Below are 23,720 nucleotides of genomic sequence, written 5' to 3'. Positions count from 1 at the left end.
ATGCTATGGATGAGGAGGATGGGTTGGAGGTGTGAATGGATGGGCGTGTAAAAATGAAATCAAGTGTGTAAAATAAATAAATAAACAAATGAACAGCAAACGGAGAAATGTGAACAAAAAAAGTTCCATGCAGCTGAGTAGAAGTTATTTATCAGTACATGAAGTTTTCAGCACAAATTAGAATAGTTATGTCAAAAAAATATATATGTGCATATATATCTCTTCCTGTTCTAACAGGATGATAAGTTCCTTTCCTTGTTATCCCACTACCTTTTTCCTTTAATGTGTTTGGCTGGTTTTATAAAAAAATTACTTACTAACAAGGGGACAAAAATTCTCCACTTAAGCTCATATGACAAATCAAACCTTTAACTTTCTTTTTTTTTGATAGTAGCTGTCTCTAAGTCTCAGCCATAAAAATGCTTCTGGCCAAGACCTGGGAACATGCAGGCTCCTCTGTCACTACGGTTTGAATTATCTGAACAGATATAGAAAGAGAATGGTTGTCTGTTAACTCCTAAACCCTCCCCTTTTCCCCTCTCTTCTCCTCTTTCAGGAAGGAAGCAAGCAACAAGATTCCTCAAAACCAGATAAAAAAGTGAATCAGCCTGGTTGCTCTGCAGTTACTGATGTCTAAATATATTGAAGAATATGTGGAAGTAAGAAAAAAGTAAGATCTTTGGAATTCTAACAGGCTCCTAAAGAGAAGTGAGACACAGATGATCCCAAGTGAGCAGGTGCCTCCTGCCTTTTGCTTACAAACAGAATTTTTAGCAAGAACACAGAATATTTGATATTCTGCTTTGATATTCAGATACTCACTGAGGCCTGCAAGAGAGCCTGAAGTTTGGGAGATGCAGGGAAAGTCCAGCAGGTAATTCAGACCTGACCTGCACCTCTGAAGTAGAGAAGAGAAATAAATGAAAGAGAAATATAAAGATGGGGATGAGCTTCTTGTCTGCTTCTCCAAACACAGAGTTCCTTCTGGCAGCAGCAAGTTCTTCCTTCCCAAAAGCATCCAGACATCCAAGGGAGCTAATTCTTTAAACAGCTGAAAACAGTTGGCCATGTTTCTATGGAGTTCCTTGGTCCACAAACACTTGGAAGTTGCTCCGTAGATTTGTTGATGTTTCCTTCCATTGCAGGTTTGTTTCTCTCTCAGTGGGAGATCTTCAGGGTGTAACAGGCAAAAATGCTCCACAAGAACACAGATTATTCATTTTCCTGCCCATAGCATTTGCAAATGGAATTAAGTATTCTAAGGGAAATAATATTAGGCAAGTGGCTACAATTCAGTTTTCTCTCTGACACAGGTCAGTATTAGTTTTGATCCACAACCAAACTGTAAGTAAGTCTGAAAAACAATCTGCTTTAAAAGCTGGAAATTCAATTCCAATTCACCAAGGGGATCTACTAAAACCCAAGAAATCCCAAATCTCATGGTTACAGAATTCCCCGTGTGCCTTTGGAATATGCAACCTTATGTTTTTTTTACACTACATAAAACCCAAACTCTTTGATCATTAATTTTATAGACAGTGCTTTAGTGCTCCAAAGATCAGACAGACCATCACTGATTACTAGGTTCTTTTTAATCCCATCTCTTATATACTACAAAGGCAAGTAAGCTAAAATCCTGCCAAAATGGAAATAAAAGATTTAAAAAGAATCCTCCAGAGATCTTTGCTTGACACATTTTTCCCCATTTAGAGATGAGAGATTATTCTTGAATCAAATCTGATTTCCAAGGGAGGGATTCCAGACTTCCTGAGGTAAAAATCGCTGCAAAATTTTGAACTTTCAAATTTCTTTCCTGATGATTAGAGAGAAATTCTTACTGATAATGATTCTCTTTGAGGAAATGCAGAACACAGTGAACTGAGAAGAGAGAGTACCCCAAAAGAAGAAAATAATTTGATTGTAAACCTTAACTTGGATGGAAAAGAAAAGCAGGAAAGAAAAAAAACAGACAACAGAGCCAAAGGAATCATCTTCCCCTTCTCCAGAGCTTCACAATCAGGGAAGTGACGTGGAAATGGGATTCTTACTCTGCCTTGAACCCCAAGAATTCCACCCAAACTTCAGAGGCTGGATGTCAGCCTTTTCCAGAACCTGTGTGTTCTGGCTATTCCTTCACTCCAGAATAAACCTCCCTGTGACATTCTCCATCAGACTGGGAAATTGTGCTGAGGGCCACAAATCCTAAAAATCAGTTCTAGGGTGGGGCAAGGCGCCCTCCAGTCCCCTCATGCTGGGACACAATCACAGGACACCACCAGGATCAGGGAGTGTCAGCCTGGAAATTCTCCTCTGCAGAGTGAAGATGTTCCATTTTTAACGGAAACAGAACAGGGAAGTCAGGAGAAAAGATGGGATCAAAGTAGGAGTACACAAAACAAGAGAAAGGAAGGGCACATGCAGATTTATTTCTAACAAAGCATCAGCCTGATGGGGAGACTGGAGGAGACCCACATCCCTGAGGGATCTGTGCAAAGGGAAGGATTCACAGCAGGATCCAGTTGTAATCTTGAGACCTTCCTATCTTGGCTGTGGATGCAGCAGAGGAAGCAGCCTGGGACAAATTTACCTTTAAAATTCCACTATTCTGAGTTGGGGAAGCAAGAGGGCTCCTTAAACATCTTGCATGGCCATTTCTATTATCAAGTAACACATTTTTTTTCCTATGTAATTTGAAGAGAAGCTACATGAAGATACAGTAAAATCAGACAGCTTTGCACAGTAATTGTTCAGATGGTTTTAATCATCTCTCCCCTTAGCATTTCATACAGAAAAAAAGGAAACAAATAAGGGAAGATGAAGAATAGACAGATTTTTTTCTCTCAGAAAAATTGTCATCTATTGAACAGCAACAGGATCTCATAGGAGAGCAGGCAGGATTTTGTGGAGAAAACAGCTGAAATCCTACATTTAAATTAAGGCCACTTCAGGATGCTGGTCAATCATGCTCTGCAAGCTTCTGGACTCTTCAGTGAGTTGCAAAGATTTGACCCTGAAGAATTCTAACGACACTGGCCCTGTCTGCAGTTAATGGGCATTACCACGTTTAGTCATTACACACATTCTTTCCAAGAAATGTTGTAATTGCTCTGAAAGCAACATGCACACAAAAACCAGAGTCAATGTCTCAATAACAGATTATGCAGTTAGTGAATCAGTATAAGCATTTTCTGCACACAATCTGTTAACATGGGATGTCTCTGCACATTGAAGTGCCCTCTTACATTTTCTGGGTCTTCCGAAATCTGCCTCTTTCGCTATCAGTAAAATTAAAAAAACAAACAAACAAAAATGTTTCACCTGCAGACTCAGCACTACCATTCCAACACAAACAACAGGAGACATTCCATCAGCTTGAGCTCAGTTTAAACCCCCAAGTTAAGCAGCTTGACAAACCAGAATCTTTAGGATGGTTTGCCACGACTATCGATTGATTTAACAGAAAATAAAAAACTCAAATATTTTCATGGACTAAACAATAAAAGGAACATTCTATGAAGAGTCTAGATAGGTATCTTAAAATGAATGGAAGACTAAAATAAAAGAAATGTTATATGAAATGAGTATTTTTTCATAAGGCTAGCACTTCAATCACAAATGCTTTATAGCAACACAGTTAACTAAGTTTGTACTTTATGCTGTGCAAGAAATTCTAGTATCTTTCTGATTAGACAATAGAGTAGAGCAACTAAAAGTATCTCGCTTATTAATTGGAATTTTGGGATAAAAAATTGGCAGTGCTCAAATACCTGAGAGCAATCCTTCCCTAAATGTTTTCTATTCTGATTGTGCAGTAACACACTGTGCTGTAGCCCAACATTACAGTTCTAGAAACAATAGATTAAAGTTGCACACTCAAATTGCTATTCAGATTTTATGTGCAAACTCTCAGGACAAAATACTTTCCATTAATCAACCTTCCCTAAGGGAAGCACAGGAATTACTCAAGAAATTGATCAAACATGATCAGTCTTCAATATTCATTTTCAAAGGCATAAATATTAACTTGCAATTTTGTAACTTCAAAATTATTTTTTTTTCTTAGTGGTTACTTTTAACAGCAAAAGGTAGAATTTTCCATTAATTAATTTAATTTCTCTAAATAACTACATCCTTTCCATAGCACAGCCTTTGCTAAAGCGTGTAACTGAATTTGGGGTGCAATCCTGCAATTTTGGGACAATAGGTTTACTAAAGGACTGCAGAAATGGGTATTATTTTCATGTGGCTGGACCAGGATTGCATCTTTTAATGATTCCTGCCTTTCTGTGCCCTCCTGGATACCCCATTTACAAAGCTGGAGATATTTTACCTCGAGGTCTCCTTTGGTAATGGATTCTTCTTCCACACGGAACTGAAGGTCTTCAACTTTCCTGTGGGGACAACTCATTAAAATTCAGGTAATTTTGGGAGCAAATGCTTTCAAGCTCACTTTTCAATGGAAATCAGAATGACAGTGACAACATTCCCATTGTACCAGCAAACTGCCAGGAACATTAAGGAGAAATATCTCACAGGAAGCATCAGAGGGAGGGAAAACTTCTGTCCTTAAAATACTACCAGTGCCAAAGCAAGGCATCACTACTCCTGCAGCTCTGAAGAGGGTATTTTGTACTAAAGCCCTTTAAATCCTCACTGATGCTCTCCTTTTGTCACCCTTCTGCATGATCTGAGGTGACCTGAATCAGCAGTTTGATCTCACATTCAGTATCTTCTACCTCTCATGTAGGAAACTGTCAGAAATTCAGGACACATCCAAAGTATTCACAGGCCTTCAAGATGTCACAATTGCATTGAAACTCCAGCACTGAGAAACATGTCTGGAGACAGGATGAACAGCAAGATGCACAAGGGGAGCACAAGAGGAACATTAATTACATTAATGAGGACAGTTTGGGGTTACCTTTTCTCTTCCTCAAGCTGATTGAGGAGCTCCACTTTCTCCCTGTCAGCTGCCTCCACCATAGCTCGGAGCTGGTCCATTTTTGCCTCCATCTCCAGCACATGCTAATCAGGAAGAGGAACAAAACCAAAATTTACTAAGCTGGGAAATACAGGAATTCTTTCCAACTTATGTACCTGTATCTCAGTAAGCACAATTTGGTGAAGTGATGGGCCAAGTGACAGGAATGTTATCAAATCTGAACATCATCAAAGACTGCAGTGAAATTCAACAAAAATGAGTTAAATTCTGTAGATCTGATATCTCGTCAAGCCAAAGATTCCACAAGGGAGATTCCACAGGTATGGATTATTTTACTTTTAGCACACCACCTCTTACTCCCAGTCCTTTTCAATAGGAAGAGCCCATTTTGGAGGTGAAGTCCATTGTGTTAACTGTGTTTCAGAACAGTAACTCTCTCACCCGGTCGTGCCCATCGCGAACCAGAGCCAATTCCTGCTCGATCTCCCCGACGTGACTCGTTGCTTTTGCAACTTCTGCCCTCTCCAGGTCCCTTTCTGCCAGGAGCTGCTCAATGTGCTGCTGCTTCTCCTTCAGGGCCTCCTGGAGGGCTGTGGTGCCCGAAATTTTCCTTGCATACCGGGAAGAGGTTTCTGTCAACTTCAAAAAATAAATGTGTTAAAAATTATTCTGCACCAAGAGAAAGGAAACAGAGGTGTAGTGGGTACCTCCAGACTCCACAAACACAGGGTTAGTAAAGCAAATGCTTTCTGTGACCTACTGGACCTTCTCCTTTTACACATAAATGACTTCATTTTCCAGAATTTAACAGTGAAAATAAAAGGCCTCAGTTGAAGGTGTAGACTCACACAAAGGCTGGCTCAAGATGCTCCTAAGCATCTTTTTACATTAAAAAAAAAAAGGCAGCTTCCTAGCAAGCCAAAAATGTCATGTCTTTATTTAACAGGTCATTATCTTAGGTCACCAGCAGCAGTCCAACACTTCCAAATGCTCCATGAAAAGCTTTGGGAATTCCCACAAGCATCTGGCACCTCTACCATGGCCAAAGCAGCCAGGATGAAAAGCATTTACCTTGACCTAAAGCCAGCCCTGCAGCTAAAACCTTGTGAAGAACAACAACTGGTATATAAAATAAATGTTTCTATCACTTGGAATTAAATTACTTCTGGGAAAAAGATCTGGAATATTAAGTTTCAAGAATGTAGATTAAAATTGATCAGAAGAATTACAGCTAAAATGAAACCAGGTTTTCCTTGACCTTGCCCCACTGAATGGAAGCAGTATCAGGGTAAATTCATTATGGCCCTACCAGCTACACCCTCATGAGCTCCTGAGCTAGAAGGAAAAGTAAATAACCTGAAATTACAAAGTAAAGTGAGCAACAGTTGTGAAAAAAGAAAAAAAACTGAACAAAAAAAACCCAAATGCTGTTCACAAAACCTGTCTTTAACAGCTGAGAAATTTGCCTAAGTATTAAATGAGAATGACAGCTCAGTAATTTTTTAAAAAACCCCAAATCACCAAGAATTGCTGTTATATCCTTTAGCTCTGCCTAATCACCCAAAACCAGGAGCATGATCATTCCAGAGATCAAAACATTGAATAGCTGCCACAGCCTGCCTGGAAAATTGGCAGTGGCCAACAGCCCCAGCTGAGAGCACAGCAGGGATTATTCTGCTGCCAGCACAGACATCTCCCCTTCCCTGCTGCACAATCCCCAGCTCCTGCCAGCCTGCATCCCACCCTGCACACTCTGCAATCCACTGCAGAATAAACCACCTTCACTCTGATGCTTCATTGGTTGTTTCAGACCTTCCCAATTTCCAGAAAAAACCCCATTCCAGAGTGTATCGCTTTCTAAAAGTTTTGGGTCTTCAAATCACCCTTCACTCCCACCTGCAAAACAATTCCAAAACTCTTCAGAGAAGCATCAGCTTCCTTCAGACTCGGAAATAAACACCAATGGCATCAGACAGCCCCTTAAATCATTGGATCACCTACTCTGACATCTGCTTTTCTTACACAGGAAAAAGGAAATAGAAACAGCCCTGAACAACTGAGCAGTCAATTTAAGAGTCCAGAAACCCCCAGAAAAGTTTGTTTTCCTAGAAACTGAAGCAGGAAAAGTCTGCTGGGTCAAAACTGATTACAGGAAATCTCATTTTCCCAGCAGCTTAACTTCTAAAGAAAAAGTCTCAGAATTATTTGGACAATCCTTTTAACTTGGATGGCCACCAAATGTTCACACTGCCTGAGAAAAAAAGTTGGAAAAAGGCTGGAATTTTAATTCCAGAAACAATGGATTACAGCAGCTTTGTATTTTATGACCTAAACCATGCAAAATCCCTGGGACAAAACAAAATAAGCAAATACATTTTAGACATTCACAAGGTGTAACTTGGGAGATGACAGCACATGGAATAAAGCATTTAGTTCCACGTGTTAGTGCTGTGATCCCAAACTAGAGGGCACTCTGTAGCTGCAAGTGCAACTTCCAGAATGGATTAAGTAATGAAGTCCCACTGTTTGTGCCAAATAAAAATCCTTTTTGTGGCCAGGTATTAACCCTGGTGCCCTGACCGACTGCTGACCTGTTAATCTGCGTCAGTCCTGCAGGACCAGGGTAAGTCACTTCTCTGGGCACCTGCTGGTCAGTGGGACAGTGGGACAGGGAACCTGCTCCACATCACTAGGAGACACTCCTTCCTAATTAGATCTCTCTATGGACTGTGGTTTAAAAAAACAAAAAAAGAAAAAGCTAGGGTGACTGTGGAAAAATCCAATTATCTCTATGTTTTCAATTGCCAGAAAAGAGTCTTCTCAAAATTCAGCCTTGCCAGATTTCCATTTTACTGCTGCAACCCAAGATTAGGACATTTATGTAACAGAGCAACTTCAAAAGAATCCATAGTAAGTGTATTAGCTGGAATTAGTACTGTGTTAGATTTCACCTGAGCCACTGCACTTGGCAACACTCAGCCTTTATTAATTCATAGGATTAAAACCAAATCTAAAAGAAAAGAAAGAGGCTTCTTGTCAGCAGAGACTCGGAAATTGCTTCTGCTGCATTTCTCAGCTGACTCATCCCTTGAACAGCAAAAGGAAATTTTGAACATTTTAGCCAACGTGAAGCTTCCCGCTTAAATAAAACCTGTGTGACGTCTGGAAGCTTCAGTGCACACCAGATCCTCAGAAAACGAATTAAATGCAGATTGCAGCCAGAGAAATTAGTTGGTGCCCTAAGCCCCTTTCTTATTGCAATCACTCTGTTAGCTTGAATTAAATATTCAACTATGCAGCTGCTCTCCAGGGCTAGCTAAGATTTCCTTCCTTCAAGCATGCTTTGAATGGAGAAGAGCACGGCGAACCCTGCAGCGCGCTCTGCTGAGCCGAGCCGAGCCGAGCCGAGCCGAGCGGGCGGGCCCGGGCTGGGAGGAGGGGGAGCATGCGAAGGAAAAAGCAGCTTACGAGTCCTGTGCGGCTGGGCTTGCTGCTTACGGAGGAGGCCACCGAGCTGAGCGAGCTGAGCGAGGAGGCGCTGGGGCTGCGCTTCAGCGCGGCGGGCGTGGGCAGCGCCTTGCGCACGGCCGGCTTGGCCTTGGCCGGCGTCGTGGAGGGGAAGCCGATCTTGGTCACCTTGTGCACCGGGGCGAACAGGCCGTACTTGGGCTGGCACTGGAAGTACCTGCCAAGGGAAAAGCAAGAGGAGAGAGGAGTTGAGTTCTTGACACGCGCACGGGCTGGGCTTGTGGAGAATTCTAGATCAGGAGTATGAAGTGTTAAAGGATAGGGATCTCATCCGTGTTGGACTGCAGCTCTGTTTAACACCCACTTGGGAAAGGGGCTTGGGGAGTCTGAAAGAGCAGGATCGCATCAGACTTCAGAAATTCAGAGCAAACACTGCAGCTCTAGAGCCTAAAAAATTTCATTCAGATTCAGTTTTATATCCACAGCTTTCCCCTTCATCACATCCCTCTGAGCTGCCAACAGATGTGATGGCTGAGTTAAAAATAGAAATTATCTTTTAATTAAATCAAGTAGTTTTATATTTTATTACATACATACCATTTATGCATATTTGATGACACAGAATATATATATTTGATTAAATAGAGACAAAAGCCACTTATAATTTTAAGCTGTGATCATCTATGTTAAGGTGAGACAATCTTAGTAAAACCTCTTTTTAATGAGGTAAAAGACTATTCCTTATGGCAAATGAGAAAGTTAAATTGTGATGTGAATTAATGCCTTCTGATTGTGACTTACTGGAGGGAGCAGCTATACTGCCTCCATCTCTACCAGGAGGCATCTGCTGGAACAGGAGTTTCCAGCTCCTGGGATGCTGGAAGATTTCCCTTAAGTACAACTATTGGATATCCAGAGATTTTCTTAACTGAGCATTTCTTCCAAGCTGAGAAATCAAACACATTTAAAAGAAGGAAATTGCATTTTCCATTACCAGGCTATGAATAAAACTCACACGGGAGGAGAGATCAGCTCATCCCACGAATGTGAAAGAAGTGTTGGCATCAGGGAATTCAAACCCTCCCCACCACCAGAAGACAAGGCAGCTTTAGAGCCTCCTTCCCTCCCTTGACTGGAGGATAAAAAAAGATAAAAAAAAACCCAAAAGAGAATAGAGAGAAAAAACTCATAAAGTAAATCTGGGGATGCACCGACCTCGTGCCAGCAACAGCTCCATCGTTCTTGCCCAGGGGCTCATCCAGCTCCACTCCACACCACTCTCCTTTAGCAAAGTCAGTTTCTCCCAGAAAACGCACGACTCCAGCTTTTGTTCCTCCAACCTAAAGCAGTAACACACATTTAATGCATTTCCAAAACAAAACACCAAATTCAGGGAAGAAGCTTTTGCCATGACCGTGTTCACAAAGAATAACACAGGAATGGCATAACCAGTACTTATTTCAGCTATGTATTTTTTTGTCTGTGAGTTTGAATTAATGTTGAACAAATACTGATCTTCACGACTAAAAATATCTTTAACACGACACAGTATAACCAATGTTCTGAATGCAAGAGGTTTGTGATAAAGTTTCACATAAATTTCTACCAGCAGATTAGGATTTCTAAGGTCTGTTTGCTTCTTATTCTAATTCTGTGAGGAAAAATAAAAGAAATTAAATGAGAAAAAATTCCTTTCATATTTTCTCTAAGGAATAATTCAGATAAACTACACAGTACAGCCCTCTTGTATTTAAAATAACTGATATAAAGCATGATACAGAACATTTGGCAACCCTGTAGATATAACCAGCTATTTGAATCCTCAGGGAGAGGAGAATAATTTTCTCTTTTCTTCACTTTCAAGAATAAAAAAAATCCAACCCAAACACTCCTAAAGAAAAGCCTAGAAAGCAGACACTTTCAAACTTATCATATGAAATATTTACAGCCATTCCAATTACTGGCAATGTCTGTGAGCTACAGCTTTTCCTAACACCCAGGGGATGGAAGAATTAAATTAAGCGAAGAAGGAAAAGGTGTTGTGTGGCTGACACTTGCCAGGAAGAGCCACAGGATTCCTCCAGTGCAGGAAGACAATATGCTGTGCCCTAAATTTGTGCAAATCTGTTCAGCCTGCATCCAGCATTGTGAAAACAGGGACATGGTGATGGAAACCTTTTCAAAAGGTTCACAGAATTTCACATGGAAAATGGCTTGAAAATGTCCACCTGTGTTTTCCAGCACACCTTGTACAACCAGGAATGTTGTGAGGCCTTGGCAGAGAGCTTGAATGAAACCTCCCATTAAAGACTATAATTAGTAAAATTAGTAAAAATTAGTATTTAATATAATTTTTACAGCAGACATTCTATTTCTTGGGGGAACTTCCCAGGATGACTGGAGAACAATGAGCTCCTCATGCTGTAAATGAAGGTATGTGATCACAGCACACGAGAAAATTCACATTATTCCAGTTGGGAGGAGTTCACTCACAAGGTCACCTGTGAGGAATTGAGGACTTTACAAGTCCACAAAGTCCCAAGTCAGTGCCCAGGAGCTGCCACACACATTTCTACTCCAGTGGCAAAATGAGGCTTCAGCTGATGAGGAAAAATAATCCTAATCCACTCAAACCTTAGAAAAACAAGAAGAATAATTAACTTTTAAAAATATTCTTTTTAAAGTGGTGGCAGAGGTACCACTTGTCCAGATTTAAGGTGGCAGCCCCTCCTCTGCCATTAGAAGCAATTCTGGAACAACTGCAGGTCACCTTCAGATCCTGCTTTAAGTGGCTAAGTAGTCACTTAAATTATTACTCTCCATGGAACAAAAACACACAAAGTTTACAGTTATCATGACAGCCTAATATAGTAACTCGTAGAACCTTTGGTATTTGGTGTTCTTGGCAGAGAACACACAAACAAGTACTAGGACTGGCTTAGAAAAAAAGAATTCTAACCACCCAAAGAGTTACAGAGAATCCAGATCTCTGGCACAGGGTGAGGAGGGAATACATAACACTGAAAAAGTAATTTCTGAGAAGAAGTATCCCTAAAATTGAGGGACATGGCACTCACCCTCAGACATTAGCTACTTTTTCTAGAGGGTAAGATATCTTAAGTACAAACATAAAAATAAACTTTAACTGCACTATCAGACCATACTGAGTTCCAAGTTTTCCTCCTTATTCCTTTCCTAGCAAGTTTTGGTAGGGGTTTTTGTCCCTTTAGGTGAAGACTGGTTAGTTGTGGTTAGAAGCTATTTCCCCACTCAATTTTGTTCTGTTTTCTACCTGAAAAAACAAGAGTTAAATAAAAAGAGGCTCTACAAACCCATTTAAGAAATTAGACAGGAAAACTAGAACAATGGCCTAGATAAGGAGCATCCCTTCAAGGATAAGAGTCAGGTTTGGGGTTGCACAGAGAAATTCCTCAAGCTCCTTTTCCACAACCCTTGAGCCAGGCAATGGAATTTTTTTCCCGTTTCGTGGCGTGTGCTTGTGTCTGTGGTGATTTTTTTAAACAAACCCAAATGATTTACCTAAACACAGCCACCCACCACCTTTCCATAGGAAGGTGAGTGGGGTAAGTGAGGTAAGAGGTGTCTGAAGCACCCTGGTGGAACAGGATAAATCCATGCAGGGATTCCCAGGGACAGGAAAAACTGCTGCAATCTGTTCCCTCCAACTCACACTGCAGATCAACCTCTAGAGAAGAAATGCTGGCTCCAGGATAGCACGGATTAAACTCTGTGCAGAATATTCATCCTTTCCTGTTTCATACCTTTGCCCTGCTCATCTTTCATATTAATGTAAAAAATGTGAAGTTTATTATGAAGAGACCACATTCAAACCACAAACTGGGAGACACAGCCTGGAGGAATCTGGCAGTGCCCAGAGCCCCTGGAGCTGCTCCAGCCCCTGCAGTGACCCAGGCCTGGTGGGAGGCAGCAAATGCAGGAATTCAGGTCCCAGACCAGATGGGGCTGCTCAACACCAGATTCCCAGGAGAAGCAGCAAAATGACTCTTCTTGTAACCATGGTACCTGGGTTATTTTGAACAGGACTCAAGGGAGAATGCCAAAGAATTTCTGCTTTTTTTCCAAACCCAGTCCAGCTTCTTTGAATAACCAGCTACCATTTGTCTCTGCACATTCTGTGTGTCCTTACAAGAGCAGGAATTGGAGCACCCTGTGGCTGTAACGTGCTCAGAGAATCAGTGAATGTCTATATGGGCAGTTTTGCTCAGTTTTAAGCAAAAACTTTCTAAATTTCAGTTTTAAAGACAGGTCAGCCCTCCTTTATAAAGCCTGAGACTGCTGAAGGCTTCCAATCATTCACAGACGTAACTCGTAAAAAGTGCAATTAGTACCTGCAAGTGACAACACCTGCCTTGAGAAGAAAATAATAATAATTTATTCCCTTGGTAGTACAATGTGAGGTGCTACTGTACAAGACAGTGTGGTAAAGGCTTTTCATGAAGAGATTTGCTGTACATATACAGACTTAATAGTGCCATAAATGGGAAAAAAGACCCTGACATGATTAAACTCAACTGTTCCAATCCATATGAAAAAAAGAATTGTACTTAGAGAGTATAGCATCTGTTAGAGAAAAATTATTTTTAAAATTTGTGAGAATTACAGCAAAAAAAGGTTAAAAACACAACCCCAAACCGCAAAACCAGCTGCATTTGCTAGCAGATCTACTTTCCAGTACTGCATGAAAGACTAAAATAAAAAAACATCGGTTTCTGAAAGTTCTATGAAAAAACAGGGCACAACTACCACAAAGACAGTTTTCCATGACCTTCTTTCATGCTAAGGCAGGTCACTCAATAACAGATAGAGAAAACCTTTTCTCAGTCAGTTCCCTCACTCAATAGAGTCAAGCTGTAAAATACAAAGCTGTAAGACTCCAGAGAATCTAGGCTAGACTGCAGGTCATGGTGAGGTGAGGAATTTTGCTTGGAACTCACTAGAGTTATGTCAAACACATACAAAAAGTGATTAAATTCCATTTATTCAATTATACCCGAGCTTACATTAATTTGTTGCCAGGTAAAGTGAAATGGGTTTGGAAACCTGAAGTGGTTAAAAAGCTCCTGGTGAAAGGACAGGGGGATGAACACGTCAGACATTGTGAGAACCTTTGTGAAGCCACATCTCCAAAGATAAGGAGAAGCAGGGAACAAATAAACCAGTGTAATCTAATGGCAAAAAAGAGAGATGGTCTAAAAAATGGGAGTGTGATTTGAGCAGTGCTGGTGGAAAAGAGGACAGGCAGGGTCTGGACGTTGTCAGTGTAACAATATCACTTATTCACACCTGCCCAGTGAAGGTAAAAGGTGATAACAACTGCTCTGTCTCCCCTTCTGCCCCAGCAGGAACTTGTGCTCACTCCTGAAAGCATCACTTGGGTATTTCTGCATTTTCAGGACAATTCAGCACCACAATGTGCAGCACTTGGAAAAGCAAAACCCACCCAGCCACACAGAGCCTTTGAAACACCTGGGATGCACTAATCAGGTTCTCATCAGAATCATCTTCCTCTTGTTTCTCCAAATTTAGCAGAACTGTTTCCAGCTGGCAACAGAAATTGTGTTTAATTGATTTGTTCACCCCTTCAAGGCCAGAGGGGACAAAGTCATCATCTCCTCTGGAACAGGTCTTTACATTTCACCCAGTTCCATCTGTAATTAATCCTGAAACTGCACTGAGCTAATTTCTGTGGGGATGTTTGTGCAGCAGAGCTGATATCGATCAGGGAACACCCAAACCTGGACTGGATTTTGCCCTGAGTCCTAAATAGACGAGGCAAATCAGCACCACCAGGCACTGTATGATATCATTAGCATTTAGAGAAGATTTGAACCCTTCAAAAACTGGTGGGGCAGACCCAAAGAGCTGGTTGAAGGGTTGGGAGAAAATTTCCCCTGGGGTCATTTCCTCACAGTAAATCCATCATTAAAGGAACCCCAAAAACATACAGTTAGTGTGTGATAGCTCTGAATCCATGTGCCTGCCTTCCAAATGAAGTTAAAGATCCACGAATTCCTCACCTTATTCATCCATAAAACAAACAGGATAACAGCCACAGTAGCCTTGGTTATAAGACCCATGTTTAGAAAAGGGTCTGTAAATGGGACAAATAAAACCACAACCACATGCCACCTGAACCAGGGCAAGCTGGACCACATGGTGACACCTAAAGAGGTTTTTATGTCCAGCACACAAAAATTAGGTTAAGAACTGGAATTCTTTTTTTCATCCTTTTTCGCTCAATACCCTTGAGCCCTACGTTGGGCGACAAAGATCTGTCTTGGACCAGATTTCAGCCAGAATCCGGAATGAACTCAGCAAAGAGAAAAAGAACAAAACACACCAAAAACCCCACCAAAACTCGGCAAAAGGAAAAACCCGGACTGGATTTCAGCCAAAGTCCGGGAATGACTCGGGAAAATGGAGACCCGGATTGGATTTATCCTGGAGTCCGGAATGGACTCGACAAAATGGAAAACCTGGCTGTTTTCATACTTAATCATTCAGTTATTCAAACATATTTAAATTTCAAATAAATAAAATCTGACTGTGGCCTCTGGCTCTCATTATACTTTGTTTTGGAGGGCTATAGAGCTCTGCAGCATTCACCATGCAGGTTTTAAGGAAGACACCTCAATTTTTCCCTTTGAAGTTTAGCACCATAAGTTCATAAAATCTTTTATTGCAAGATAGTTTTTGTTGCTTGAGTCATCTTCGAGCTATATTCTGAATTCCTGATGAATTCCAGTGAGTTTTTCAAATAACTAAGGATGTAAATATACCGAGTTCTAAAATTAATGAAGTCAAGAGCTAATTTTGAAGCTAGACTGTTAGATAGTACTTAGGAACTTAATAATAATCCCACCACATAACTCCATAATGGTATTTTCTCCATGAAATCTGTAGTTTTAGAGAAGGAAGCAAAAGTGTTTGGCATGTTTTAGTTTGTCAACATTTGCTTGCTCTGTCAGTTTTGGCCTTTTTTGCTGAGATTAGACAGATATTAGGTATTTGCTTTAGATGATCTTATTTCCTTTTAAAAATACCTACACAACATCCAACATTGGATCAAGGCAAAACTGGAACAGTGCTAGAACATCTCCCAAATTTTAAACTTGCCTCCATAATTCAGACGTTCCAACCCTGCAATTCTGTGAGCAGCAGGATTAATGATGGCAGCTTTTCTGTGGCATTGGATATTATGGGTGAGTGACTTCACTATCAAAAAATGCAAGAGTGACTTCAGCTGATTGGAACAGGATTCAGGCAAGCCTTGATCATGTGGATTCTGTAATGTGCAAAGTTCTGTGAAAGCAAATTGCAGCTTTTCCTGAACTGGTGGGCAGAGTCCCCACCTTCTATTGGGCTGTTCCATGGAATTTGGAAGAATTTGCTTTGAAACCTCTCCACTTCTACCCAATTTGGTTGCAGTCAACTTTCAAGTTCAAAAGCAAGGCCAAAGTGGGCAAAAAACTGCAATAAAATACACTGTGCTACCACACAATCCTTCACTTCCAGAGAAAACAGTTTAGTAACTAAAACTGACATGCTACTGAGGTTCAATTCATTCATCCAACTCAAAAGGAAATTAAAAAAACCCCACTAACAGCAATTCCATACTATAAAAGCCACATGTGAATTCATCACCACCACAAAAAAAAAAAAACCTCAAAAATGAAAATAAGTAAATAAACTGTTTCTTCTCCCATCCTGTGTTGAAATGACTGAGGACAATGTGTTCCTGGATATTCCCCCTTGGGAAGGCAGAGAGAGGGGAAGAGAGCCAAGGAATCCACACACAAAAAAGGAATTAACTACTATGAAAGCATGTGGGGAGTCACCAGTCCCTGCCATTAAAGCCCAGGAACTCACATGCAATTTGAATTTAAATAAGGAGTTGCCAAAACAGAGTGACTCAGACATGGACTCGGACTCCTGCCTTGTTTTAAGATAAATTTGACACCTTAATTGCGAGCAGATAGGTAATGCCACGTCCTGAAAAATGCTAAAAAGTAACATTAAAGGAAAGCAGAGATTTGCACAGAGAAAATCACCCACATGATGAATTGCAAGAAAAGCTTTTGGATACCCCTTACCCCTCAGATATTTTCTCATACATGGATTTCATGCTGTAGCAGCCACTTAGGAAACTAATCTACATCACACATTACAGGATCCACAGTACTGTGCCTAAGTAGACATACATAAATATAAGAATTACTTCAATCCTTAACATGACAAAGCCATCAAAATACCTCACAGTCACCTCAGCCCAAGGATAAAGCAAAAGTGTGACTGAGCATTTAAAACTGTCACATTTGATGGAGGAGGCTCTAGAGAAGAGCCCCAGGAGAGCACAAACCACACACATTCCCAACTTCCAATTTTTTCTTCCTTTTCCATCCCTGTATGCATTGTGCCAGATATTTTTGCACAGTTTTAACTGCAACACAACCAATGAATATTTGTTGTCATAACAGTTAAATATTATCACAGACTTTTAAACAGACTAAACTCAGAAGTGCATTTCAATTCAGAAAGTTGTAAAATCCAGAAAAAGAAAACCTTAAAAACACCACAATGACAATGCTAAGGGAAAAAAACTCCTCTCTACATGTGAATTTCTTTTTCCCTTGGTTGCTTTTCAGAGCACTGGAATGCAATCAGTTGACAGCCCTACATCATGTTTACTTGCAGATAGGTTACATGGGTGGAAACAAATCTGACAATAATCTCCTATCAGCCCCTGCCTGTTCCAGCACCAAAGACCTTGGGAAGAAACAACAAAGCACGGAATAACTGACAGCCGTCTCTGTAAAACAGGGAAATGAAGAGAAATGAGGTGTCACTCATGCACAGGAAGAACTCTGCAAAAAGGCCACATAAGCACATGCCTGTAAATTGAGTTTGCATCTTTTTGTGAACATATGGACGGAGGCCGAGTTCCGGCTTTACGGCTCAGCCCCCGAAGCAGCAGATTTGGCAGACTGTGATGAAGCTGTAACTGGTTAAATGAATGAAAGCACTTTAATCCCTTGAGAAGGCTAAGGCCCCTTAGGTTGATAAGATTTTTATTTATTTATTTAAAATACAGCATCTGGTCCCTTCAGGGGAAAGCCAGCAACCCTGTCAAAGCTGCTTCAACTTTTAGTACAGGCAACAGTTGTCACATGAAGCAGATCCCTGTTTTAACAAGTTTTGTTTTGGTAGTTCAGGGGGGTTTGTTTGTTTGTTTTTAAAATCAACTTTGCACTGGGCTCTTAAGAAATCCTAAGTGTGCAACACCAGGGCAAACAGGTTCTCTGGCCACAACTCAAACAGGAAACCTGAACTGGCTGAGCCTGAAAGTAATTTGTTTTCTGAATTGGTTTTCTGTTGTTCTTTCCCCATCTGGTTTAGCACCGAGCACAGCATTTCCACTGGCACTTATTGCACAGAAATTCTTCTTCAGAGCAGGTGTAAATGCTGAAGCTGGAACCTGATTTTCAGCAGAAAAATCAACTGCAGTGCTGGCACGGTATCATTAACCCCAGAAAGGCTGGATGAGGACAGTGAAGGAAGTGCAGATTTCCACATCAATTTTCCTGTGTTACAGAATCTCCAAATACAAGATCAGGCTGTCCAGAGTTAACATTCTAACTGTTAAATTACATCCAGATTCCAGAACATACATCATATGTTAAGAATGGAAATTATGCCTAATGCAGAGCTGTTTGAATTACTCTTTGTATTAGTAATTCTTCTTTGGTTTAGCCCTATTTTTATTCAGTAAAAGATACATCAATGCACCAAATGAAAAGCTGAATAGTGAATTACACATAATAAACCACAGTTCTTTGATATACCTAACTTATCTACCTATATTTTTCAACATTTTCAAATACTATCACAAGGTATTGTTGGTTTCTTGTTAGTGAAAGGAAAATTGAGCACAAACTTGCTGAACATGGCTCAGATACACTGGGATTTGAGGGAGACAGATTTATCATCAGATTCCCAAGACAGCAGAGCACAGGGTGCTGTTTCAATTAATCATCTTTGAGGAGTAAACTACAGAAATCTAAAGGTCCTTTTCCACTAGAACATCTATTTAGGGCTATAATACTTCAGTGAATATTTGTATATTCACTCAGTTTGATTGGTTTTCGATTTGCTTTTACTCCTCTGCATTCTCAAGAAAGAGAACTTCTAAGACAAGAGTACAATGGGAATTTCTCCACAATTATTATATTTCCCTTACAGGCATTGATGTCTACCATGAGTTATTTTTCTGATGTTTACAACTCAATTTAATGGCCTGGAAATGTCTTCTTCAAATTGAGGGGAAAAACCAGGAGAGGTTGTAGCTGATTGTTGTAAGATTTTTCTGCAGGCACCCACAGCTGACATATCCAATACCTTGAAGCACTGTCTGTTTTGATGTCAATGTCTTTTTAATATCCAAGGTCTTTTGGGAAAAGAGGTTTTTCTGCCCCCTGAAAAAGCGAGGCTGCTTGTTTTGTCTCTTTGTATCTATAGCACTGTTCTGCACAACCTCACATGAGATGCTCTGAGCAAGCCTGGGTTTGAGAATACACAGGTGATCATCTCACAGCTCTACTTGTTTTTTGCAGTGGAATTTATTTTCTCTGTTTTTTTTGGGTTTTTTTTCTCCTCTGGAAATTTTCTTTCTTTTACTTCTCTGGAATATCTTTTCTTTAACTCTGAATAAGTGTCCCAAATCTGTATGTAAACCACTATTCTTCCTAATGTTATCTGAATTAAGGAAATTAAGGAAAGGGTTCCTGTCATCACAATCAAATAATATATTCACTGGAAGCTTCCTTTATTACTAACCCTTTATATTTTGAAAATATTCGTTCTCCTGTAGAAGTTTGGGAGGACTTAAAATATACAGAAGACTGGAGATCAAAGGAATAAGAAAAAAAGCCTAAGGCATCTTTTCTCTCCACACAAAACAATACAGGCCACACACTGGAGCTTTAATCACCTCCTCAAGACTTCTTTGCTCCTAACAGCCTTTAATGAAACCACCTCATCCCAGCACCACTGAGGCAGCAGGTTGCTGGGACAATGCAGAAGCAAAGTGAGGAGTGACAGCTTCCTTTCCTGGAGAGGAGCAGTATTAACATCTCTGCAGGAACAGGAGAATGCTCCAACAAAGCTGCTGGGAAAGCCTGAAATTGAACCCAACATTTCAGGTTCAAACTTGTGCCAAATTTGCATCTGTGTAACATAAAAAGTTGAGATGTGAATTAGTAAACACTGTCTGAGTGGCCTCTTGTTCCTTCCAGACTGGGCAGACAAAAAGAGCTGCAAGATTTTGCCTTCTTCTGTTGAAATAATCCAAAGCCAGCCAGTTACCACCAATAAAAAGAAACTTAAAGTAATTTAACTGATCCACTCAAGGTTACTCCCATAAGGACATTTTAGAATCCTAGTTAGAGGGGAAAAAAAAGAACAGATTGAAATACTTCAGTGTAACACTCCACACCCTGAGATCACACACGAAGATCAATAAAGTTGAGGCCATCTGATGTCCATTCTGGAATGTAATCTTGGCTGATGAGCTGTGCCTTACCCATCTATGAATTTGCCCTTCAGGATGTCATTTTCCAATTAGCTGTGTTAATAAGACTCCCAAATGAGCTTTTGTCTATCATGAATTCATTATTTTGAACTGCAGTTCTACGCTGCTGGAGGCTCCCTGTTCTCAAACTGTAATTCCCCACAGCTGTTTTCTTCTCGTCCATAATCACCAAAAAACCTTCACAAAATACTCACAGCAGTTGGTGCAAGCTGCAAGAACTGCAGTGCTGTGGTCAGACTGGAACACATCATGAGGCTGTGACACCACATTGTCACGTAGAGGGGAAATTCTGTGCTGAGGTGGGACTGGCAACATCCACCCAGCCCTTCATCGTCTTGTGGAAGTATTACTGAAAAGGGACTGCTGTGAGCATAGAAAAACCCAAGACCAGGAGCAGGCCGGGTGGATTTGTCCCTCTGATGGAGCAGGAATGGCTGAGCAAGTGACACAAGTGACAGCCAGGTCTTTCCCAACAACTGGTTGCTGCCTCTGAGGACAGCTCCCGGAATTACTCAGTGACACCTCAACTCTACAGCTCAGTGCTGAACAGGAGTTCAGTGTCAGAGAAAAATATATTAACAGATGAATCAATTATTCAGCCAAGGTCAGGATTATTAGAACTAACCTGGCCACGTAAGATATTTACATCTAAATTATTATTAGACATGACAGCAGAGTCTGGGATCTACTACAAATAATTAGCATGGGATCCCAAAGGATTGAAAAAGAGTAAAGAAGGATCCTACCCCTTTAAAATTCACATTCCTGAGTGTCTTATACTGGTATAGAAATTATAGTTATGCATCACCAACATACTGTGCTAGGAATTACCCCAAAACTTCAAACTACAATTTGATGACTCATGAGGAAGACTTTAGGCAAACAGAGGTAGTAGAGAGGATGAAATATTAAGTTTAACTTGTCCTACTTAACAATTTGGGACCTTATTATTATCAAACTGTGGCACTTAGGATATGCTGCTTCTGCAATTTGCACTAATTAGACACAGGGAAGGCAGAGCAATGCCTTCACAGCACCAAAGGATTCTCCCAGAAGGGACATCCCAGAAGGGCTCACAAAGGTCCTTGAGGAAAAGGCAAACAAGAGGTTAAAGCCCTGATGTTGTCTGGAGGACAACAGGGCTCAGTCTCTGACAGAAATAGCCAAGGATAAACCACAAATCTTTGTTTCCATTGGCACTCCAAGAAAACACATCTCAGCCCAAATCCAGCTGTCAGCCAACCCCTGCCCTCACTTCACCTTTGTCTCCTTCTTCAACTTGGCCCTGTGTGTTTTAAGCTCTTCTTAAACAGAAAGAGAAGGCAAATTCTTCCTTCAAAAATACAATAAACTTAATTAAATCATCAACCTGCCTTCACTGCAGAATTATTTTCTGGTGGAGCAATGCAGGACAAACAATAAAATCCAGGGGATTTTTTCCTATAAAATATTCTTACAGTAACCCCAGAGAAGTTTCTATGCCAGGATATTCACACCTGCCAAATGAAAATTTTAAAATGATATCATAAGTAAGAAAAGATTGTGTCAAAATAAGAGAAAGAGAAATTTTTGGCTTAATGATTCACTTGAGTAAATCAGGGTTCTATTACAGTGATCATAGATCTGGTGAGCATACAAGGATCATTCCAGTTATATATAAATGCTATATAAACAGTCTTTAAATTAAGAATATAACATTACCTACCACCAATTTTCTGATAATAATTTTAAAAAAATGTTAAAACTAACAGAGCAACTTTTAAAAAGGTGAGATGATACACTGGCAGAAGCATTTAGGGGTCTGAATTCAGGAAGGGCAGCCAAGTAATGTGGCACATCCCCAAGAGCACACATAATTCCTGGCTGATCAGTGGCATTATGTGACTGCTTCTGTTCCTGCCTATCACCACCCAGGAACAATCAATTATTGAAGAATTTGCTTTCTAAAGACACAGCCCTGGACAGGGCAGAAGACCTACATGGAAATCTCACATGCTTGGTTTTTATTTAGCACGACTGGAGCTCTTTAAGATACAGAGAGATAAGCTACAAATATGTTGTTAAACACAATGTTGTGTTTTAAACAGCAGTAAAACATGACAGATTAAAACCTGCCAAAATAACCATTTTATCTTGGTACTGCCAAGATATTCCCACAGCATGCAAAGAGCTTGTTTACAGAAGACACTAGACAAAGAAAGCTAGAGCATAAATTTCTGTTATCTTGACCAAGGAAATGGCAGAAAAGTTTTGAATATTAGCAGAAGTTTTAATTAATCAGTCAAAAGCAAACAGGGAAATCTTACCAGCACTCGATCTCCTATTTTGAGCTCCCTTTCTCCTTTCTTTAGTGATCCAGCTTCCGAGAGGTTTGATATAGATTCACTGGCAGTTTTGGAAAGATTGCTAATCTGAGAAGGAGTTGCATGTTCCTTAGCAGCAAGGGGTGATTTCTGTGGAATTCCTGAAGGGGGAAGTGCAGCAGTGGATGAGGACACTGCACTAGCAGCTGATGTGGATGTTGGGGAGGTGGCTCTGGAAGCATGAGCTGTCTGGGTACCGTTGGCTTCGTCCTCTGTCAGCACTTTCCTGCTCAGTTTGGATGGCCTTGTGAATATTCCCCTCAGGGGCTCACACTGGAAATAGCGAACTCCAGCCACCGAGCCATCGTTCTTCCCGATGGGCTCATCCAGGACAATCCCTGCCCACTGCCCCGGGGCAAACTGCGTTTCCCCCAGGAACTGGATGAAGCCTGGCTTGTTTCCATTGACCCAAACGCGCTCCCCGACCCTGAAATCATCCACAAACTCCTCGTGTGCATCCGCAGGGGCTGTGCTTGAGGGCTTCTCACTGGGAGCTGCTTTTTCTGCTGGAGCTGGAATCAAAGCACAAGGAGAAACAATGGGAATCAAATACACTAATATTCCAAAGAGCATCATTACTTAGTTTTAATGTAACAATGTCCCTAATTAGGACATCACAACTCTTAATTTCCCTGTGCAAATGCTGTAATCACTGGGAAAAAAAATTGAAAAATCTGAGGACAATGAATTTAATGAAGGTTTTAGTAAGGTTGCTTTTGTAACAACAAAAGTCATAGGCCTGACTTCAAAAACTCCCAAAGCAATTCTATCATGACAAGGTTTGAGGAAAATTGCTTGATTTCCAAATAGTAACCTTTAGCTCTTTTGAAAGTTCCACATGTAATTTTTTAAAATCAGAAATACAAGGAAAAATACATTGGTGTAAAGAGTAAAAATAGTGTATACTACAGCATTCAAGGTACTTTTTGTTGGAAGATGAATGAGGAAATGATTAAGACATTTAACTATTCCTTACCAGCAGCAACAGGTGCAGGGGTTTTGAGCAATGTACTCCCATGCTTGATGGTCTTTGAAGGAGCCTTCAGTCCACTTGGTTTTAACATACTCATCTTTTTGCAATTATCCTCCTTGTCTGTAGCAACTATCTTTTTCCAAACATGGAGAAAATATATTGTTCAAGCTTTTTCAACTCTGGAATAAACCTGTATATAAAAAGATCAGGCATGAGCAAAGATCGGTGTTAACTCCTGCAGGAGGGATTTCTATATATACACAATCTGTGTATAAAATGCATTATAAAAAAATGCTTTCCAGTAGCAGCCAGCAGTATTTCCAGCTCCCCATCTTTTGAAGGCCA

The 23,720-nt window shown here is 40.6% G+C and overlaps 1 protein-coding gene across 7 annotated transcripts in view; it reads right to left on the bottom strand.

The window, feature by feature from the left end:
• The window catches only part of CLIP1 (CAP-Gly domain containing linker protein 1), a 59,930-nt gene that overhangs the window by 26,127 nt on the left and 10,083 nt on the right, over positions 1 to 23,720 (bottom strand). For 4 of the 7 annotated variants that reach the window (XM_085592743.1, XM_085592741.1, XM_077787249.2 and 1 more), the window contains exons 2-8: positions 23,379 to 23,565; positions 22,346 to 22,914; positions 9,626 to 9,750; positions 8,411 to 8,627; positions 5,384 to 5,581; positions 4,922 to 5,025; positions 4,331 to 4,391 (exon numbers count right to left, since the gene is read on the bottom strand). In XM_085592743.1, coding sequence (XP_085448869.1) covers positions 4,331 to 4,391; positions 4,922 to 5,025; positions 5,384 to 5,581; positions 8,411 to 8,627; positions 9,626 to 9,750; positions 22,346 to 22,914; positions 23,379 to 23,472 — 1,368 coding nt within the window. In that variant the 5' untranslated portion in view covers positions 23,473 to 23,565. Of the gene's footprint in view, positions 1 to 3,242; positions 3,276 to 4,330; positions 4,392 to 4,921; positions 5,026 to 5,383; positions 5,582 to 8,410; positions 8,628 to 9,625; positions 9,751 to 22,345; positions 22,915 to 23,378; positions 23,566 to 23,720 lie in introns of all 7 variants that reach the window. The other 3 variants (XM_077787250.2, XM_085592740.1, XM_085592738.1) reach the window with 1 other exon arrangement.

Source organism: Lonchura striata, chromosome 15, assembly GCF_050655825.1.
Source record: "Lonchura striata isolate lonStrDom1 chromosome 15, ASM5065582v1, whole genome shotgun sequence".
Lineage (NCBI taxonomy): Eukaryota > Metazoa > Chordata > Aves > Passeriformes > Estrildidae > Lonchura > Lonchura striata.
Note: the sequence above shows the minus strand (reverse complement) of the source record. Positions and strands in the feature narration are given on the sequence as shown.